This window comes from Mchenga conophoros, linkage group LG5 (genome assembly GCF_057382185.1).
Source record: "Mchenga conophoros isolate Kocher_MC1m ecotype Shallow Benthic linkage group LG5, M_conophoros_male_GT1.1, whole genome shotgun sequence".
Lineage (NCBI taxonomy): Eukaryota > Metazoa > Chordata > Actinopteri > Cichliformes > Cichlidae > Mchenga > Mchenga conophoros.
Genome location: NC_140530.1, coordinates 25,402,226 through 25,425,648, shown reverse-complemented (window position 1 = coordinate 25,425,648; position 23,423 = coordinate 25,402,226). Strand labels below are relative to the sequence as shown.

At 40.1% G+C, this 23,423-nt stretch overlaps 1 protein-coding gene across 1 annotated transcript in view; it reads right to left on the bottom strand.

Moving 5' to 3' along the window:
* Positions 1-23,423, bottom strand: part of ca16b (carbonic anhydrase XVI b) — a 114,915-nt gene that overhangs the window by 22,452 nt on the left and 69,040 nt on the right. Inside the window, exons 4-9 of the mRNA XM_085274514.1 lie at positions 19,952-20,100; positions 12,430-12,525; positions 9,745-9,811; positions 7,266-7,423; positions 5,918-6,110; positions 1,311-1,495 (exon numbers count right to left, since the gene is read on the bottom strand). Coding sequence (XP_085130640.1) covers positions 1,311-1,495; positions 5,918-6,110; positions 7,266-7,423; positions 9,745-9,811; positions 12,430-12,525; positions 19,952-20,100 — 848 coding nt within the window. The remainder of the gene's footprint in view (positions 1-1,310; positions 1,496-5,917; positions 6,111-7,265; positions 7,424-9,744; positions 9,812-12,429; positions 12,526-19,951; positions 20,101-23,423) is intronic.

The following is a 23,423-nucleotide window of genomic DNA, read 5'->3' as shown; positions in this document are numbered from 1 at the left end:
TGCTGAACACAACGCGTCTCCTTATTCACAGAGTGTGTGCGCGCACCGGAGGCATCGAACTCGTGCAAGTTCCACGCTGCAAAATTTGCTTCATAATGTCATGAAATCATCCTGTAGAACGATTGTTTAAAAAAATTTCAGTGCCAGACTCTGCAATTGGATCCTTCTGCACAGTGAAGGTTAAACATCAAAGTGAGGCAAACACGCTTGAGTGAAGGGGGTTATTACCTTAAAGGATTAGCCAGCTCTTGCTCTCAGATCTCACCCCTTCTGTGCAGTTACCCACACCAAATAGGAGTCGCTAGTGCAGCAACATTACAAGATCCCTCACGAGCTTCCAGCCCATGACAACTGTGTTTATTGGAATGCGCCAAGCTGGAGGTAGCATTGCCACCAGGGAACTGATCCCAGGTCTCTGAACTGGTGAGATGAGATTTTTCTCCTCTGCACTGTTTATATCAAAAAGCCAGTCATGCAGACTATAAAAACAGCTGGGGGTCAGTGGGCTTTAAAGAGATGCACAGCTGGGTGTTGGATTTCCACAAATGCAAAAATATGTGACCAGAGAGAAGAATATATAGAGTGAAAAAGAACAGCCCTGTAGGTGCAACCTCCTGCAGAGGGAGGATATATCTGTGGACACCACTGAATATTCTGCTGAAAAGCTACAGTAAGAACCGAAGTGTGCTAACTCACTGTTTAGGGCAGCGAGATGAATTATATGATCAGTGGAGCAAAGATCTAAAAGGGTACATTTGCTCTGCATATGTTACTAACAGAAGTTTCTGTTGAAAGAGCCGCTCGTACTGCCTGAAAACTGAAGATTTTTTTAAATGATTGCTTTTTAAATTGGGAAAATAAAAGCGAATATATTATTTTGTTTACGCCGCCTCGGTCTGTATGCGTTTTTTTTTTGTTCACCCTGTAATAGAGGTGCCTACTTCTGAGGCTGATTCAAACCTAAATGCAAATAAACAGAGGGGTAAATGCTACACCTGGATAAAGGCCACAGCTGCAATTTTGAACACATTATATATACAGTATCTCAGTGTGACACGTCAAAGTTTGTGACGGGCCTGTGCTTCTATTCTTAGACAGGTGAGTGACAGCAGAGTGTCTGGGCCCTCATATCAGCCAACAGCCACATGCAGAGTTCATCATAACCTGTCACCTCCAATACACACCGTCACTGATCTGGCCAACCTCTGATCCTGACAGATACATCTGAGGCTCTGCACACCAATCGGAGCTGTTTATGCAACATTTATTGTAAAATAAATAAATAAAAGCTTTTAAACAGCCACACTCACCATGCTCTGATCCCCGGTCTTGGTGAAGGTCTTTTCATCAGCGACATCACGTTTCACCCAGCTGTAGGAGACCATGTAACTGGTGATAGGTGGGTGGTAGACTGTCAGAGGGCGTTCCCAGCTCACCATCAATGCCGTCTGGTTTAGTGGCTGGATCTTCATGCTCACTGGGGCACTGCTGCACACTAAAAAGACCAGAGAGGGAAAAAAAAGAAGGATATGAGAACAAGGCAGCATGAAAAGAAAGAAAAGGGGAGGAGGGGGACGAAAAAAAGATTGACAAGGAAGTAAACAGTGGTGTCACTTTTTCACTGACTGAATACAGCTCGGTGAAGATGGAAGACTGTGATTGGGATGACTGCTTGACCACATGTGTTTTTGTCTGTCGACATGTGTGGGTAGAATGAAGGTTGCCTTTTAACGGGCTTATTACAAAATCCCGCTTGCTTTGACTCAAAGCCATTTCCACTTGAGAAACACCCAGAAGTGCACAAAGCTAAAGTAACTCAATAACAAAAATACTCCTGAAGGCTTCAGTTGGGTCACGCACAACCTCCGGCGTGTGCAGATTGTCAATCTGGACGCGTTGTGCCTTTTTCATGCCAAAAAAAAGAAGAAGGGGGGAAAAAAAAAAGCACAGGCAAAATATAAAAGAACCAAGCGCCGCGTGGCGGGCATGTGGTACAGATTATCTAGCAGCAACATGCCCATACCCAATTTGTCAGATTAAACACTACGCACAAAGGAGACAAAAGATAATCTGTAAATCGTCCTCAAGGTGGCAGTGCAGGCTGCAGCAAGGATATTTACACAGGGCTCCATCAGTATGGGTAAGGGACAATCTGGACATGCTTCTCAGCAGATCAGGGCAACAGCAGTCAGGAAATAGTGTCAAATGATTATGTGCTCTCAGAGTTTCTGCCAAATTGAAATTGTCACCACAGTTTTCTCCATTTGCACACTGAAGCTATGACACAAATTATGCACCACGATATGTGAAAGGGAGAAAAGGGAGACAGGGTGGAAAGAAATCAGTCAAGAGAACACGGGGGAAAAAACAAAAGGAAGAAAATCTCGGGGTGTTGATTAGATGTGACAGGTGCGAAATGTATTATAAACCTGTCGGATGTGTGTTGTCAACCTCAACAATGATAATTTAATAGCAGCTGAAGATGTCACTGCGGTTTTACTGCCTGCATCACTTCTGTCATGGCAATCATCATCCTTTTAACAATCAGCACGCACATATTAGTAACCATCTCAGCTTCTCCCGTTCTGCATATTGCAAAGAAAACTTAAAAAAAAAAAGAAAAAAAGATTCTTCTCCTAAAAATGTGTCATCTGAGCAACCTTTTCTTAAATGTAGTCAAGTTATGAGCAAACGCTGCGACCCAGGCACTGATTTCAAACTTAGATGTGCACGTGTTCGTTTTGTGAAAGTTGCACTTGGTAAAAACCGGCGCAGAGCAGGATCGAGTGGAAACAAAACCTTAAGCTGACAATAAAATGTACATACTGTTTTAAAAGTGGAGGAATTCTTTTAAACGCTGTAACCTTCAAAATTCGTGTTTCATAGAGGTTCCACCTCGGTCTACAACACCACTCAGCACAGAGCATGAATCTTTCTCCCGGCACTGTCTACCGAGCGGTGATGAATCGACGGTTGTCAACAAACAGCAGTTCCAAAGCGTCTCACTTCTAAAGCCTTTACAGTATTTTTTTAAAAGAAGCTGTTTGCAGCATTGAATGATCGAGGAGACAAGGATTTTACTCTAAACACAATGAGGGGGGGGACAAAACTATTCATTGTGAACTCTGCAGGCGAGCTGAGTAATGCGAGTCATCTCAACCACCAAAAACCAACGCAGTAACTACAATAATCATTTAACGGTGATGCTCACTGTCTATAGCTTTAACCATAATCTTAACACCTACTGATTTTTTTTAAGACTAATGCTCCTTTAATTAAAATGAAAGGCTGACTGGGTGAAAATCGAGTAACTGCCTACTGTAGGAGTAAAATGCCAAACATTCTTCGGTTATAATTGTTCCGGAACAAGGACATGGCAGCCTTTCTCCACTTTATATCTTTATACATTCATTACTTTTCAGTTCTGTGCTGTAAGTGACAACACAAGAAAGTTTAAAGCATCATTGTGGGTTCTTGGAAACTGTCGCTGTCATTTTCTACAGTTTCGAAACATATTATCAGTTCCCTAACCTGAGAATATAATGAACACAGCAATCTGATAAGACATATAAAAAGCATTATCACCATTGTCTCAATTAATTAAATTTTAAATGGAGGGTATGGCTTTGGCAGAGCTGGGGGGGGTTTTTTGTTGTTTTTTTTACACATGCAAAGACACACCAAAGATAAAATAAATAGTGCCCTATATATCTTGGCATTATTACTGGACAAACAATGACAGTGCACCACCACAAACTAATCTGCAATCTCTATTTTGCATCTGAAAGGTTAGCTCTGCATTTGTAATGGCCAAACAAATTCCATTGCCATAAAAGCCACAGCGGTGGAGCATTCAGTGAAGGCGCGGCCCTGGCTCTCATACGCCATTTACAAGCAAAGCCATCATTTATTGTGCGCGGACAAACAGGCCCCGTTGCACAACCTTGACAGATGTCATCCTTGCAGATGAGATTGACAGTGTTTAAACCTCCATTCGCCTATACATTCTTGCACAAAAATATTCTTTGATAAAAATGCAGATTAGATTTTGCAAAACAGAAAATAAATAAATAAATAAAAAGACGAGGGAGGGGTAAACAAAAAATTAAAAGACACTGGTTCCCATTCATTCTGCCTACTGACATAATGCCACAAAAGCAATTTCACAACTTAATTTGTATGGGTCTATTTTAGCTGTACCACATATTAATGATGATTGCTGATCGGCCCCGTTAGAGTGCTCCAACTTCATCACAAGCATTCCCAATCAATTCTCCCTGCCAGACACCAACAACACCACTTTAAGGAGCAGCAGCCTTTCTCATTAGTCTCCATAGTTCCTGTACTGTTCGGTTAAAGCCAGCACGGCAAGATGCACACATAAAAGAGAAAGACAAACAAAGATACTCTGATCAAGCACTGCATGAGGTCCGTGCCTGGTATTAATATGTGCTTTGAAGAATCAGTTGTATCAGTGAGAGAATCAAATGTGCCAAGTTTTACCCAAAAAGCTCCTGAAATTGGAATTATTACATTAAACTACTGATTTCTCCTCTGTTCGACTTTTATCTAACAAAATACGAGAAAAAACCCCAAAAAAACCCACAATAAAATTGTCCCTTTACTGAGAGACTGATTTTAGCCGAGATCTATGATTGGTTCCCTATGGCTTCATAGTGTAGCGGTTTAGATATTTGACTAACAAACAAAAGATCACCAGTTTGATCCCGAGAGAAGAGACAAATCCTTTTGGGGGTTGTGTAAGGAAGCGCATCCGGCATATGCCAAATCAGACATGCGGCGCCGCGCGCTATGGCAACACCTTGTGCATAAAATAGCAGCTGAAAAATATTTTTTTTCCTCTGATTAGTTCCTGATCTCCCAGGATTCATGTTCTCTAAATTCTAACGATGCTAATGTTAGCCTGATTAGCTAGTTAGATACAGCAAATAAAATCTGCCTCTATAATTTCAGTTGGCAAAAATCAACACTTGCCAGCTAACAAACTCTTTTATCCATTAGAATCTAGGAACAAAATCCAAACAATGCATAAACTAATTTAAATAAAGCACTTTATTCATATTATTTTATTTACATGTATGCACCGAGTCTGCTGCCCTCTTTGCACATTTCATTTAATAATATCGATCAGTATAGACAGTTTCACACACGCCCAGGCACACAGGATTGTTAGACTTTAAGTCGAAATCATTATGTAGCTGGGTAGTTTGTGACTTGGTTTCCAATGTGTGTGTACACACACACACACACACACACACACACACACACACACACACACACACACACACACACACACACACACACACACACACACACAAACAAATAAATTAGGGCCCATATTGCATAGTGAACGGACTCAGTTCTTAAAAATCTGAAAATTAAGTGTTTTTCATTAGCATGTTAACATTTACTGAGCCAATCGAGTATAAAATGAACAGGTTTAGATTAATGCCCACTTATCTTGCCAGTATATATTTAGGTAGACTGTGATTGAAATTAACCCACCGAGATAGTTTAAACACTCATCTCCCATTTAAAAAAAAAAGCATAAAATCCCATCATCATATTTAAAACCCTGATAGAAGTACTTATATTTAGTTTGCCCTTTCTAAGCATTTTCCTGCTTTTCAGTTTTTTACTTGTATGACTTGTAAGACTGTTTCTATCACAGATCTTGGTCCATGCAACATTGGCTTAATGTCAACACTATTCTGCACAGTGTGCATTTACAACATTAATCCACGCTGCAATATTAGCTACCAATTCAAGCAACTATTCCCCGCTGAAAAAGTAAGTAATAATTGTAATTATGGGAGCTCCGTGGATTAAGCAAATCCTTTTATAGTAGTGCTGCAGCTGAGAAAAATCTAAAAATCATAGAGAAAACAAAGCTTACCTTTTGAAGCCTCGGTGCTATGAGGGCTTCCCAGGATCTCGGTCAAATCCCTCTGCCATGCATTTTCTACAGCCGACTTAAAAACTTTGCGATTGCCCAGGTCCTGCAGGGGCCTGAAGTTGTTCCTCAGGTACTCGACAGACTTGACGTGGTCCTGTTGCTCTGTTGTAAAGATGGAGTAGAAAGCCTCCAGCTGGATAGAAAGAAACAAAGAATAGCTATTGAGGCAAATTCAAGTGCTATTGTGCATATGTATACGCGTCTGTCCACGCGCTTTCAATATATCATGCAGAACTGCATTTGGAGCTGCATGCCAGTAGCTGACTCTTCACAACTGGAGTACAGCATTTGCAAGTAACATTCACACCACAGGCACCAGTAGACACAGACTTCAATCATCACCCTGGGCTGCATGCTGGGCTGTAACTTCTCAATGGGGCAAATTTGTGGCCATTGATTGCCATGAATGATCTCCTGCAGTGTGCTGTAATGACTACACATTACAGATACTGTGGAATCAATGTGTCCTATGCGTGCTTGGAGAAATGAATTACAGGTTCATAAAAGACTATCTGTGAGCGTCACAAACATTGTAAAGGTGGGTCAATATTCTTGCAGGAGAAGTCATTTCTGAACAAAAGATTTGTCCTCTTGCAAGATGATGGAAATTCCACTGAGCCTTGCAAATTTCTACAGCACAGAATTCTCTAGAGGATATGCAGCTGGGTAACCTAAGAATTGTTTGTATAAAAGATGCAGCAAAGGACTGTGTATGGGATCAGCAGAAAGCACTGGGCATGGCTTGGCATATATTATCTCTCAAATCAAAACAGCAAAAACCATGGGAGGCAAGATGCTGTAAAGCACATAAATGAATAGTTTAAAGGCATTTTTTTTTCATTACACGTGTCAAACCTTTACTTCAGGTAAATGAGAATTTAAATTGATGAACCTGAACAACTTTAATAATATGATAGCCAGCTTCCACACAGAGCAGTATTCCATTTAGGAGTCTTTAGTCAATGTCTCACACTAACAGCACAATATATGCATAGGTGCTATCTCACACTTACTATCATTCAAATGCCAGTAATTGGCTCTCCCTTCCTGCTTAATCATCCACTATATAGGCAGTGATGGTTTCATATGCAGAGGAGTTGGAGAGGAACGAAGGAAAAGGGAATAAGGAGGGGAGGCAGATGAGGGGAAAAATTGCTTGTGCACTGACACCGTGGGACAGCAAGCGATCCACTGACTGTGCGCAAATGGGATCTGACTGTGCGTGGAGAATAGAGCTGTATGGACAAGTGTGTGTGTGTGTGCGTGCGCGTATGTGAACTTGACGCACCTGTGAGTGGGACAGATACACAGGCCTGGAGAAGATGATCCACTCCACTACCTTGCTGCAGGGCGGAGTGGTCAGAGAGCCGGTGTATCTGTAATAACTGTCCACCGACGATGGCAGCAGATCCCTCAAGACGAACGACCTGAGGTAGGTCTCCTTTTCTGTGTAAAGAGATCAAAACCTGTCAATACACAGCGCTGTAAAGCATATCGCTCGGCGCACTAAAACCCTTAATGTGTCAAGTTACAATTACACCAACATTAACAAGGTTGTTTCATTTCATTCCTGGTGTGGCATAATTACTGCTTTCCTGAAACCTCCACGAGTGGAATGGCAGTAGTTAAAAGCCTCACCACTTGTTATCACTATGGCCAGATCTCTGTACTCAGATGGACTGAGAGAAGAGCAAAGGGAGAGGAGTGTGATAAAATGGCCAGCTCTGACAGCTGATCTGTGGCTGGGTGGTAGCGTGCTCTGCTCTGTGCAGCAACTGTGGCATGGGCCATTGGAATTACGACAGATCATAATGATTGCTGGATCTCTTCAGTCCTCTGATCAGAATCAGGTAAAGCTGTGCAGAAAAACAAACACTCAACAACAAAAAAAAAAAAAAGCAGAAGCATCTTTTAGAGGAAAATTCCTATATGTCCTGCGATTATGTAAAGTGGATTATGCAAGTCGGTTTGATTGTTTTTTTCTCCTTGAATTATGATGACAAATATCAACATAAAGCCAAACTTAATTCAGATATAATCTCTCGTAGCTCATGGGTTTAGGGTGTGGTTTATATTCAGGCTGGTGAGGTACGGGAAGCTTCGCCCCCGATGCCTCATCTCTACCCCGACTGAAATTCAGCGCGCACAGCCTTTCCTCTCTCCGTCTTCAGACAGTGTACGTGCCCTATCGCTCATGGGCCACCGAGATGTTGATGGATGGATGACTGCGGGATAACGAGCTAGTTGAAAAACCAAGCATCCTAACAGGGTAGAAGGCACGGAGGAAGACAGGCCAAAAACCACCACACCCACACCAGGCTCTCTTTCAGTCAGGAAATGAAATAATGTGGTGCAAGCACGGACATCTGTGCAGTCCAGGCACTTGGAGACTCAAAATAATCAAGTATATGCAACATGTTTGATAATCTGTCTTTATCGAGGTTATATAACAAAAGAAAAAGGGAGCTTAACTACATCTTTGGAAAATAACCACACGCACACACGTTATCCTGGTTTAAGGCTAATCAGAATATAGTTATTTAAAATTTGCCAAAACAAAGTGACCCCTTTCCTGGTTCTGAGGCCAAATTCCATGTGTTCCTGTAGCCTCCAGTGGTTTGCTATGGTCAAATTTTTACCCTTATACATTTCTTATACAAATCTTTAGCAAAAAGAAAACCGCTAATATTTTTTTCCCCTCCAACGTGAATGCCAAATGTCATAACCTCGCTAGCCCACAATGCAAAACATCGAAACGCCTATCTCCAGAAAGTTGAGGTTGTTGAATTATAATTAGAATCGATTCAGTGAAGCCCAGCGCTGGTCTTTCAAATCCAGCGTGAGTGAAGAGCAATTATGCTGCGCTTCTATATATCCTCATACTCTTACATGTCCTTGTCTGTTTACGATTATGGTCACAAAAAGACCGTCAGCTGCAGGCTGTAAAACAAGTCAAACGTGTCCGTGTAAACAGAGCTGTTGTGCCCTCATCTGTAGTAAAGGATTACACACTCGTGATAAAACATATGCTTATAGACTGCATAAGCCATGAATCCCGTGACGCCGGCCCAGCAGCAGTAATTTAAAACAATATGCCATGAAGAATTGTGCCATAGCACAAAACACAAGACATTAATAGCTTAAATATGAATATAAGCCTATGCAGGAGCTGCAGTCCATGAGAGCTCATAGATTTACATTTGAGCCTGACTAAAACAAAGGGTTGTCTAATTAAGGCTGAGATGTAATTAATAGTTCTTTCTCTGTGAGTGAAGCTCCTTGGAGGTCTCCTACTGTGGAGCCACAGTAGCACGGCAGAGGCGGGATCTTACAAATTTTATCTCCTTTTGAAGTTAAACTCTGCTCATAGCTTGTGTTTAGACTCATTTGGAATTTTTAAAATAATAGTGCTTAAGCAGCTGAATGCAAGAGCGTTGACCTTTTGTTCCTGGAGGAGGAGGAACGGCACCATATCTGCAATGGCAAAAGGATTTTACCTCTGCGGATAAATCAAAACATCTATTACGAAAACATCAGAGGGATTTTGTAAGGGTCAATTGCTTTTCGAAGATCCCATTAGAACTTTATTTCCCCAAATGTAATGTTTTTTTGCGAGATTGAGAGATTATGGAATTAAAGTTAAAACTATATGAAATAAACAAATAAAAGCATCGCAGCTCAACAAAGAATGACGAGCACTCAACGGCATGAAAACTATTCTTCTACGGAAAGTAGAGTGTGTCAGGGGTTACGTGCCCGTTACTTACCATGATGCACGACTCCCTTCAATCCCTGGATGATGGGGTCCACAGCTGGGTTGTCTTTTTGCCCCAGCTGCAGGAAACATCCAGAGACAAAGGATTAGAAAAGGGATTAACAGACTTCTATAATAATCCAAATAAAATACCAAAAGACAATCGACATCAGCGGACTAAACTGCAGCACCAGAAGCCATCTTTTTCCATTCTGCTTCTTGTAATGGTTTTTGTTTCGGGGTTTGATTGTTCTGGTTTACTTGGAAAATAACCACCAAAAATCTGAACCTATCATCACACAGTTTTAAAAATGTGTTACAAAATAACCTTGATGTTTATGTGCAGTACCCACTCGCCAACATAACCATAAACTACGTCTCCAATTCCTGCTCTGCCTTTAGTATGTTAACCTGCTTTTGATGCTTTGATTGTTATAAAAGACACTAAACATATCTGATCATTTCAAAGACTGCGTTCGCCTTTTTAGCTGTGATACTGTATGTACAGTAAAACCTGCACTACTTTAAAAGACAGTCACATCTGCTGCAAACGTGATTTAAAGCAAACTAAATTAAATCTCAGCTACAAAACATGCTTTCAACAAAGTTTCATACGTCTGTTACTAAGGTTCTTTGGATTGAACTTTTCTAATTAAAAACTATTCACAGCACAGGTCTGATAGAGTGACTTCATATCAAATGTCTTTGCTCATCTGATAGGATTTTCATTATGATGTAGATGCATGAAAATCATTTTTAATAGTGTACATTTTACAGATGAAGGTAGGGAGAATGAGCTCACGAGTGTGTTTCCTAATGCTACGAAACTCAATAGAACGAAATGGTGGCAAAAATAACTCAATATCTGTCTGCTGAGGCACAGGTTTGCCGAGGACTCGGTGCTTTTACAGTCGAGCCGCAGAGTATACTGATAAATTCTGTCTGAGAGAGCTGTCTCATCCATTTTCCTAAATGCCAAATATTTTTCCAAACAAATGCACATTTTCTGGTCTTTGCAGATCTACGGGTAGTATCCATGTGTGGCCTGTGACCTAGAATGTAGATCACACACAAAAGGGGGAAAATGGGAAAAAGAAAACTAGAGATGAACATTGTGATGTTCACTGAGCAACATTCAGGGAGACACTTTCTGAAACTTTTTCCGATTTTTGAAAAATCCACATCTGAATTTCTTTTTTTCCAGATGATTTAAAATGTTTTAATGACCACAGCCGTCCTCCTCCTGTGCCGTCTCCAGAGGACTGGTGATGATGCCTTCTTTATCTGTTGGGCTGGCAGTTCATTGTTTGAAATGACAAAAGATGAGCAATATTGCTCAGTCCAACGCTTTTAAATATTCCCAGCGTCCCACTTAAGAGACAAGACTGGACAAAAACAGTGTTGGGATGCGGGGACCAATAATACCTTGCTCGACATTAATTCAGGTCAGTCAGAGGAGAGTAATTGTTTGGAGCCGAATGCTGAATGTGGATAATATGCACACCTTAGAGGCCATTAATAGGCCTTTGGGGAGCAGAGGAAGAATACTTTTCATTGATTAGAAATAGTAAATCTGAGCCAGTGTGTGCATGCCCGCTTAAAAACCTTCACACTGTAAACTGTTTTTCCAACAAATTGTGTATGGTGGTGCTAATTGCAGTAAGCAATAGGGCTGTCAGGACCCAGCGGAGCCATTTAGGTCCTCGTGCACACGCGGTTCATCATTGTCTAAGAGCAGACCTACATTGCAAACACCTGTGTCCCGATTCCAGCCTACCTCAGTCGAAGAACAGAATCTTTTCTATAAACTATTAAGGTGAAGGTTAGCAGATATACATCAGCTGCCACCAACTGTAAAGTTGTTGCTAATAGAAATTAGTCTAACAGAGATAGAAACCGCAGAGTTCTCAGTGCTGCTGCTTAAATCTTGGAGGTGTTTGCACACCTAATAGAAATTAGGACCATTGTTGCCCATTAAGAGCTTACGTGCTCAGATCTTCAGGGGACAATTTGTAGTATCTCAGCAAACAATCTGCTGTGTGCCACAGAACAAGAAATGCAATCAGCAACCAGCTGGAGAGGAAATTTCTTATCGCAACGCAGGTGCCAAAGATCATTCCTAATAAATATTTATCATTTACGGACTTGAAAAATTTATATGATTACCTTTCTCAAAATTGGACCAAAAACAATCCCAATGTTAAATCCATAGTTCCAATGCCCCGTTTTAATCCTCCTGACTCCTACAGGCAGCTTCCTTTTATCTATTCCATTTATTCCCTCATCTCCTTGGTTTTGTAAATGATCTCTTACAGCTGGCAGTAAGTCATTTCATACAACAGTGAAAAAGGATATTTTCCATCAATATTTCCAGCAACTACACCCAGAGCTACTACAACGAGGTTTTACTCTTCTGAGACCTCCGATGAGGAAACTAAGCTGTGCTATGAAGGATGCACACTCATAAGGCTGATAGTAATGTCAGTAACTTTTACTGATATCTGCTCATAAAACCCCAATGATGCCATCCATCACAGTTCAGCTGAGAGGAACTTGAATGTGTATTAAATTTCATGGTAGGTCATCAATTGGGTATTTAGTCTGGACCTAAATGGTTGCCCAGTCCAAAAGACAAGTGCTGCAGTGCATTGTTGGATTTTCTTGTGCACCTCAAACTCCAACTCTGCTGATACTTTACCTCGAAGAAGATGGCCATGGCAGCAACGATGCGTCTTTCCTTAATGGCAGCACTGAGGCTGTCAAAGTCATCCGGATTGTAAAGGTAGATCTGCATCTGGGGTGGGAAACAGAGCATAAACAGCTTAAGGAGTGGACAAGGAGAGCGAACAGTCCTGTCATCAATCACTTGGACACACTGCTGAGGAGCTGATGAAAAGCTGTTTTGAGGGGCATAAAAGAGGGTGTATTTATCACTCCTATAAATCTCCCATAATCTGTGTCATTCCTTTTTGTGTGCTGCCACTCCTGGAGGATGTTAGAGAAATACAGCATCCCATTCCTCAGGGTGACTGTCCTAACAGACAGTCACAAGCAGAGTGGAAAAGCTGGAGGAACGTGATCCCCCTTGTGCTGAGATCTAACAGAATGGCATTCTTCTGATCACTGCTTAAATTACCTTAAATCACCCAAAAACACCGCTTCGGATTTCAAAACAAAGCTTTGGGCGTGTGGGTTGTAATGGAAAACCAGCATACAGAGAATACACCATATATAGCATGTACCATGCCTTGGGTTTTCAATTAAAAAGAAAAAAAAAAAAACCAACCCCCTCTTCTTTCCATATTTCAAAGCAGACATAACCGTAATGCTGACCAGAATCAGCAAATGATTCTAAAAGTAGCAATTGGAGCTGTCTATCATTGCACATTCAAGCCTCTTTAAATTGAAAAACCCTTTCATGTCACTGAACCGAGTTAATTGGCAATAAGAAAAAGGTTCTAGATGTTGATTTAATTAAAGGGTATGCACGTCTTTTTTCTTTTCAAAGGAAAATTACGAGAAGCCACAAACCACACGTGGCTGTGCTGACAACAGATTCAAAAAGTCAAAGTAAATAAGTGTATAAATCCATTAATGCTAACCATCAGCTTTAACCAGGTACAAAATTACTCAGATAATTTAAGTTAATCAGTTTCCTTCAGAGTTCCTTTAACTGCAGCCTTTAATGGAACTAATTTGTTGTCTGAGAACTCAGCAAGAAAGAGCATCGGCCATTCATCACCCTTCAGATGTTATTAACTACTTTACCCAATTAAGCTCACCCCCTTAGGCTTCATTTACTCAGAGAGACTGGCTCATGTGACCTGCTCTTGTTAACAGCACACTTTGGAAAACTGGATTCTCCATCGCAGTGAAAACCGTAAAGGAATTTCAATTATTTGATTGCAGAATTACAACATTTTGTTTTTAGGTTTGTCAGAATCCCTGCTCTTTAGAGTGAGCTTTATCCACGCTTACAGATAGCGCTCAAAGTCGTTGAAAAAGGAGCAGATGTGGGGTCTGACCAATCTTTAAGCTATGAGTAATGCATAGAGATATGCTGTCCACATACTCTGAGCCTCCATCTATAGCAACCCATTTTTTTTCGCCACCAAGTGACTGTGAACACAAGTGCTGAAAGCTGTTCTGCAATCCCGAGTTCCATTTAGGCGCACACAGGTGAAAAACAAAGTCATGTTTGGCGTGATTTCCCAAGACAGCAAAATATTGAGGCAAGACACAAAATCTACAAGAAATAAGTTTGTTGGCGGAGGGAGCTTAGATGTTATTCACAGTATCACAAATGCATTTCTTCTTTCCTTTACAACAAGTGTGCTACCGCAGCATTTTGTCATTAACAGATAAATCTCTCCATTCTTGCACTCAAATCGCACATGATCATCTACGTTATCATTTTACTTGGGCACCTACAAAGTGCTAGAGATTTCATTTTCAAGACGAATAAAGTGTCAATAAAGTGTTAATTTGCACAGTAGGTGCTGCTGAACAACTAAATTAAACTTAGTATTTCACATTACAAATGACTGACAGAACTTTATAGACAAAGTAAAAGACAGCACATGATGGAAATCTGTGAACTGTATCTAAAAGATGGAAGTGTCAACTATGACGCCGTTTCACATAACTTGTTACTGACAAATAGTCAGCGAGCCAGCACACCCCGTTTGACTCTAATAATGACCGTGACATACAAAATAAATTGAATTTTAGTCAATAAGACCTGAAAATAGTGATTTAGACTATAAAGTCAACAGAAAAATGTTTACTGAGGTTATAAATCATAGAAACTGGGTGCAACTTTTCATAAGCATCTATAAAAATTAAGCACCTTGGCAACCAGCAGCTTCTCAGCCAGAGAAGCTAAGCTCATCCAGTCTATGTAACTAATGCTGTGTCTCAAATTGCGCATTTCCATGCTTAACACAGTGCTAATAGTGAGCGTAAGTGTATTCACACTGACAAATACAACTACATGAGGGACCTGTAGAGGTACCCAAATGAAATGATGCAACTCATAATGGCCATATAACTGTGTGTGCTTTTCCCCTTTAACTCACCCATCTCGGCTGTGAAGCAGAAGGGAAGGGACCAGCCAGGAGGGGGAGAAGCTGCTGTCAGCGACAATACTGAATCCAATGCTAAGCAAGCGGCTAACTTTTTATCTCCATCCATTAAAGTAACATTTGTTGTGGTGTTGCTTGGTGTTTATGCGCATTGAAAGGTAGTCTTCGTTGTAGAAAAATCTACTATTATACGAGTAGTCAGAAGACTGAACAAGATGCTCACGAAATGCAGCAGCCATGGAGGAAATGATTCGAGTCGGCACTATCCTGTCAGAATTTGTTTCGTAAGAACGTGTGTTGTGTAGTTAGTCTCTTGAGTTATTCAAAACAAGACAATATATGTGTCAGTAAGTACATACAGTACAATCTATACTATAGCTAGCTATCTAGCTCTCGATTTCTAAACTTAATTCACATATAAATATACACACATCCATATTTCTTTTCACCAGTTTTGTTCTTGTAACACTATCTGGATTTGTTTGCAATTTTTGTAATTGTGTGTGTGTGTGTGTGTGTGTGTGTGTGTGTGTGTGTGTGTGTGTGTGTGTGTGTGTCCTCTTTTAAACAGCTTTTGCTTATTTGAGTTATCTCAGTGGTGCAGTACACTGAGATTTCAGGCTCAGCATACATCGGCTGGCCAATATTATCGACTGTTTCTGGCCTATTGAGGGGCTTTACTTGGCCCAGAAGATAATTCAGCAAAATATGCTCAAGGAAACATTGCATCAGAGATTGTTAAGCAAAACACGCTCTGACTGCATTATTTCTGATCATCTCAGCACTGTCTGCAGCACAGAGTACCAGAGTAGGATCCATTTAGAGTCACTGTAAGTTACTTTTTTTTTTATTTTATTAATACGCATATATTGCTGTAAAGCAATTAACTGTGATCCTTTTATTATAACATCCAACCACTAAAAACAAACTTTTCTTTTCAGGAAATTGGCATCTTAATCAAAATCTAAATAAATAATGCCAGCCAATATCTGGACCGGCCCCATCCTTAAATCTTTTCCAGTAGTTATTAGGGAGCTGAGGATATCTAATGGAGTGGCCCTTCGCTCATTGGACACTCATCTTTACTCAACTTCTCCCTTTCTTACTGTACACTCACCTCAACACTTTTCATACATCCCTAGTCCTGTGTGCAAACGCATACCCTTCGAAGGTGTGATTTGTAATCCATGTATAATTAATCTAACCTTGGTGACACCCTCATATATTATTAGAAAAGATCTCCCTATGGTACCCTGAGGGAGAAAAAAAATTCCAGTTTCATTTTTCACTCCGCTGTTTGAGCGAACAGGTGGTCCATCTATCGATTTCCCCACTTCACTCCCACGAAAAAGACCGCGGTTAGATTAATGTCAAGCTCAGGAGCCCATTGTTTTGTTTCCCCCCTTTACTTTTTTAAAATAACCATGGTACAAAGCCAGACCTGCTCTATAATACAGCTCGTTGAATTCAAATTTTGTGTTTCGACCCTCTGGACATGTGAACTACATTTGTATACACTTTAGAGCTTCTGGGCAGGTGGGACAGTAAATCCCCCCCCCCTCCTTTTTTTAACACTGAAAAAGCAAAAGCTTTATGCACAGTGTTATATGTGAGTCAGAGCTCAAAGTGACGCATTTAAAGTGGAGAGATAATTGGACAGCAGCAGATTGGAAAACGGTCTCTGTTTAGCAGAGACAAATAAGCCCTGGAGCTCAACCTCCAAGGTCATGCTGTTCAACTCTTGAAGAACAAAAACATATACACAACAAAAGCCAGCCTCTGCTATAAACGATCACTGGGTACATCAAGCACAAACATTTACCGGTATACATAGGCTGTAACACGCAGGGATTGGCTGCACACATCGTGTCAGGTTTGATATCATCGTAAATACATCAAATTCTGCCAAGTCATATTAAAAAAAAAAAGGAGAAAAAAAAAGGAAATGGCTAAGGGCTATATCCTACACAACCTCATTTCCCTTCAAAACATATCACTTTATTTCATGTTTGCTTTCTGGTATCTGAGGTAATCTATCATTTCTGATGTACAGTATGCCAGCTGACTGTTTGATAAGAGGAAAAAAAAAGGACCTCCAACTCAGAGCCGCTTTTGTGCTGCACCTTGTACATACATTTCCTTTTCCTATACAGATGGATGTATTTGCTGACGTCTGGAATATTCCTTTTTGTACTTCCTATAGGAAATGTCATCGGGAGCAACACATTCTGATACAATACGGTCACTATTTGTAGTTACGAGTGGCTTTTGGTGAGCCTACACCCCCCAACACACACACACACACACACACACACACACACACACACACACACACACACACACACACTCCCCATTATACTGTGCCAAGTCAGTCCTATCTGGGTTACATGTTCTTGACATGCTTGTTCAAAGAAGACATGGCACAAGAAGAGGGTCACCCATTATTTAAGTTGCAGTGCCCATCCAGAGAGAGCTTCTTTTGAATGAGCCGACAGCACACTTGCTCTGATAAAACCACTGCAGTGATAAAATAGAAAACAGAAAGTAGGACAGCTGATAGCTACAAAGATTTGAGTTCAGAAAAAAAAAAAAAAATTGCAAACAGTGTACATATATCACATTCACAATCAAATATGAGAGAGCCCTCCTTTCTACTGCCGTGCCCAACTTTTCTACAGTTTTATTATGTCTGTGAAGGTTCTCAGTCATCCAGGTCATCGTAGTCAAAGCAGCTTGTAAAGAAAAGCAGGAATTTGCATGATAAGGTGGGGCCAGGTTTCACAATGAGCTCATCCGAAACTCTGGCTGATTGGGACCCACACCCATTTTCACACCTTGGCTCAGGCGATTAGAGGATCATCAGGGGGTCCTTTTGTCCCTCTGTGGGGGATATTCCCACTAGGTTTAAATCTGGGACTCCCCACCATTTCACCTTAGAACTGAAGAAGCTTCTCGGATGAGAGGTGAAACGTCTTCAAGCAACTTAAGTCCAGACGCTTTTCTTTACAAGCTCCTTAGACTACAGTTTTATTAATTAACCTCTGCTGTTGGGTGGTGCGTCATCAGTCACATGTGGCACCACCTATCAGCAGAGGTTAATTAATAAGCATACCCTAGATGTAGCTACAGTTTTTAAATCTAAATAGCCTTACATGCCTGATGGTAGACACTACAATGTTGGGACTATCAGTGTTCAATAATGCAATCTATCAGTACAAGCTACAATTAACTGAAGTTCCTGAAATACTTCACATGCAGATGGTAACAGAAAACAACTGACAGCCACTTTACATTCAACACCCCACTTCCTTTCATCCCCAGCAGTGTGAAATAGACTGTAAGAAGATTTGCTGAGAAATACAAAGGACCCACATGCACACATACAGAGACTCCTTCATTTATTAGTGAGATAAAGGCTATAGCAGATGTCCTTTGCAAATGGCAAGAGTTTCATTCTTGATTGCTGCCACACATTAAGGAGCATTCAGTCTAGGGTGCCAGTACCATACCCACATTTTTGCAATTTCACTGTCGGCAGACAATTATTCAGTAATTGTAGATGTTTAGCTTTATTTTCTGCGTGTTTGATGATGGATGTATGTGCTGGCATTACAGCAGAAGTTTATCTTGTGCAGCTGTAACAATATTTTTTTAACCTCTGTATGTATGTATATATTTCTATGACTTTGGAATTTTTCCACTTAATTATTATATCATTTATGTGTATTTAAGCACCGCCTCATGTATTCTTTGACAGAGGATTCAACGCAAAACCTTGGCGTATAAAAAAAAAAAGTATACTAAGCTACAAATCTATATTTCTCATCTATAAATTGTATTACTGAAAGAAATGCTTTGTTTTCCAACAGCTGCTCAAATTGGCTATTAAAGTAAATTCTTCAGTCTTATTAGGTAGCACACCATCAAAGGAGCCATATGCACAACAGCTTTATAATGGCTGTACATTATCCGGTGCCCTTTAACACTACACTGAACACAAAATTATGTGGCAAAAATAAATCTAATTACCCAGCCATTCAGCATCAAAAGCTGTGCCTGCAGAGATGGCTCCAAAGAGGAGGGCCAAGAAACAAACACAGGAGGCTTCTAGCTGTGTGTTTGGAGATAGGACAGAAAGGCTCACTAACAGCCACTTCCTGTTTTCATATGCTGCTAAATTTAAACTAATTATCAACAATTTGACATAAGAGGGGGTAAAAACCGTATTCTATGACCCCACTTTGCAAGAAGAGCATTACACAACTGCAATTCCAATTTTAGACGGCGACTAGGAATGGCTGGCATAAATGATGCATTCAAAGTCACTAATACCTCAATCTATGCATGATATTAAATGTGAAATTTGTGCTTTAATACGTGGAGACAATCAATAATTCAGAGGGGCGTCAGTCTTTACAGCCATGTTACAGGAACTGAACCACTTCCAGTCAGTTTTCTCATGTTTAGCCAGTTCCGTAATGCGATCGTAAGACGCTCCCTATCGCATAAAATCCCATGTGTTTTGAACAACATAATCCCAATTTATTAAAAAGCCTTTCTGTATTACAAATGTCATAGGCTGTCAAAATGAGGCAAGACACAGATTTCTATCATCAGGGGTACTTTCTCACCAATTATGGCATACGGCTATTTTCTAGTAGACGTGTGAAGACAATCTGTAGCAATGTGGCAGCTAGCAAAAGATCATTTAAATAAATGCAAACTAAAGACGATGCACTGTCTCTCATTTTCCTTGGATCCAGAATTTACTTTAAAATATGAAGAGGATTTACTTTGATCCAATGATCTGCCTCAAACTAGTACCGTGTCTTGACTTGAAAACTAATGTTTTTGTGCATCAATATGTTCCCTTAGCTCAGTACAAAGGCTTATGACAGAAATACCTGCAAATTTTTTTAAACTACCACCAAATCCTTGTCATAAATAATTTGGATAAATATTGGGGGGGGGGGGGAACTTAGATGCTGGTGTTTATGGATAAAAAAAAAAAAAAACTATAAAAATAGTTCAAGCATAAACTTGAATTCACTAATCTCTCTCCAACATTCATTGTTGACCTTCAACACTCCATATCGCACATTTATCAGATTGCATGGTAGCAACATGGCATTTTACCTCTACAGGGAACCTTCTGCCATTTATGCTGTGTTCTGAGCCTGCTGATCCATTACTCTGGCCCCAGTGAAACTCCATCTTCTCAGCCTTAAAGCGCCCTGGCAGTCCAGCCCCTGCTACAAAGTACTCATCCTTCAGGAGTATAGCAACTGGAGAAAAAAAGAAAAGAGGTAGAAAGAAAAAAAAAAAAAAAGAGAATCGAATTAAACAAGGGAAGAAAATAAGCACACTTGTGTTAAGGCAGGGCAAAGCAGATTACTCATCAAAGAACATGGTCTACAGAAGCTCAGATGGGCAGTCTAAAGTTAGAAAAATAATTTCTGTGCCTATTATTATTACCCGAATCCTGATTTGTCTTTTATTTTATTTTTTCCCCAATGACAACTAACTCAGTGGCGAGACCAATGTGACAAATCAAACTTGCAAAGAGTAGCTAAGTAGCTGTGATTTGCTTTAATGATTAATGCTCGGATGAACTGTCCAAACTCAACAATTCTTTTCTACAACTTGCATTTATTAAACGGATTAACTAAGCTGCGTAGACTGCAGACTTATTCTGAAATAATTAAACTAAAAAATATATATTCATTAAAAACTAAACTAAATTATCTGGCAATAAGAAATGTAAAAACCTCAAAGTATCTTAATCCTTTGGGGAGTGACTGATGCAGGAGACATTTTCTAACAGTCAGCTCATAAATTGTCATGATTTGTTTTTGTAAGACCTGTAATGCATTTATTAGTGTTCAGACCCTTTCACATTTTCCACAATTTCAAATTTATTACACAAAAAACACATTTTGAGACTATTTTTAAAATATTAAAGATATAAGAATGAAATTTTCAATTTCCTTAACATAATTAGCAAGTGTAGACACCGCTCTATACAGTGTGCCATAATGAAATGGATGTATAAGAATGAAAACAAATAATTGAGGGTGGGAGAACTCCACAGGTTTGACAGGATTGTGAAAAGGTACAGATCTAGAGAAAGACATCATATTTCTGCAGCAGTGAAAGTGTCACAGAGCTCTGTATCCTCAAATCATCTTCAAGTTTTGCAGCCACCAGTCATCCTCAGTGCGAGTTTTGCAGGCTAACAGGAACACAACAGTAACTCTTTTGTGCAGACTGGAGAACCTTAATGAACAACAACCATCAGTGCAGCACTCAGCTAATCAGGCATTAATGGTAAAGTGGCCAGAAGGAATCCATACTTCACTAAAAGGTAGACTGAACTCCCAACGTGCGTGGAAGAAGCCAGGCACTGAGCACCGCCTCATTAATACATTCCCTACAGTCAAACACGGTGGTGACAGGATTGTGCAAGGAGCGGGAGACTAATCAGGATGGAAGTAAAGATATATGCAGCAATCTTAAGTGAAAATCGTTTCCAGAAGCAGTCGTGATCTCGGACCGAGCGAAAGCTCTAGAAAAAGTTGTACCCAGCTAGATCTCAAACATTAACCTGCCAAAGCATCTGTAGAAAGAACAGCAGTGCATCGATGCTGCCCCTCCAGCATTGTTGAGCTTTATCAATTGTGCCAAGAAGAATGAGAAAAACTTGCAAAAGAAAAGTCCGCCAACCTTGTACAATCATTCCAAGAACACTGCTACTTAAAGCAAAAAAAAAAAAAAAAAAAAAAAAATCAACCCTATGATTAATTATCTAAATACTATGTCAACTCCATGCTAATAAACAAAAACTTGTTTTTCCATTGAGCATTGTGTGTATGCAGATTAATAAGAAAAAACTCTGCCTCTATAGAATGATTCATAAATGAATCTGCAGAATTCGGTGGTGAGCAGATGAGCAATGATCACAATGACGCATCTCAGAGAAAGCTTGCACCGGCCGCCTCCGCTGACCTCGACATTCCACTAATCGACTCCAAGACGCCGCTTCAAAAGTAAAAGCCAGAGTTTCTTTAAGTTGTTGCATGACTCGCTAAAAGACACAACAGCCTTCTCTCGCATTGTGAGCTTCTTCCATGCGTTAGCTTTTCACAAGGCTTTAATGCCATTGCCTTTTCTTAATAGCAGCCATTATTGCATTCTCTCTCAAAGGATTATAAACAGTTTCTGCAAGCAAACTTTAATTACATTTTGTGGGGAAAATTAAGCTTTTTGTAGCATTTTAAATCGTTCTATATTAGATAAGTTCATTACAATACTATTTAAGTAAAAGAATTTAATTAGCTTACATACATTGATGTGACTTTAACAGGTCTACAATTATAAATTTGCCCCCCCCCCAAAAAAAAAAAAAAAAAAAAAAATCAGTTAATCTATTTCTAGAAGCTCATCTGAATGTTGCTGCTACCTCTTTGAATTTACATCTGAACTTGTGATTTTATTGCAGAATGAACTAGCACATTCCCTACAAGCCTGCCATTTCTATCAGGGTTTTCATGCAGGATGTAATTAACTCACAGCGGTATTCAATACAGACATTTTTTTTTTTGCCTCAGTTCTCTGAACTGAGTATCAAAAGCCTAAGAGACAGAAAATGAAGCAGTATAAAAATATTTCCAGCTTGAGAACTTTATGCAAAGTTAAACTATGTAGAAAATTACTTAAACATCGAGAATATCATACTCAAAAACTGATACTTATGGACCATGTTGGTATTTGAGAGAGAGAAAAAAGAAAGCTGGTTGTATCAAAAGTCTCACACGGGCAGCCCATCAAAAATTTTCAATGTGGAAATTCTACACCTTTTAACAAACTACTTGTCAATAAGGTCATGTGACACAGTTGCTGTAGATTTGTTGGAGCCACATCCATGAATCCTTTGTTCCGCCAAATCTCAAAGGTGCTCTGTCAGATTGAGATCTGGCGATTGTGGATGGCATTTGTGGACAGTGATGTTCATGTTCAAGAAACTAGTGTGAGATCATTTAAACTTGGTGAACGCCGTTTTATCCTGCTGAATGCAAGGTCATGAACACAGTTACCAACAATACTCAGGTAAGTGTTTACATCATGTTCAGTTGGTACCAAGGGTCCGGAAACGTGTGCCAAGAAAACATCCCATGCTTTTATGTCGTTTATGCCGCATTCTGACCCCACCATCCAAATGTTACATCATCAACGTTTTTCCTATTTTCTATTGTCCAATTTTGGTGAGCATGTACAAATTGTAGCCTCAGTTTCATATTCGCAGAGACGCTCTTCTGCATACCCTGGTTGTTATGACTGGTTATTTGAGTTGCTGTTACCGTCCTTTCAGCTTGAAGCAGCTCATCCATTCTCCTCTGACCTCTGGCATCAGCAAGCCATTTTCAAACCAATAACTGCCGCTCACTGGATATTTTCTCTTTTTCGCACCATTTTCTGTAAACTCTAGAAATAGTCAGACCACCCCATCTACCACCAACAACCATGATGAATTTAAAGTGACTTAAATCACCTTTCTTCCTCATTCTGCACAGTTTAATGTTCAGCAGGTCATCATCTCCATGTCCACATG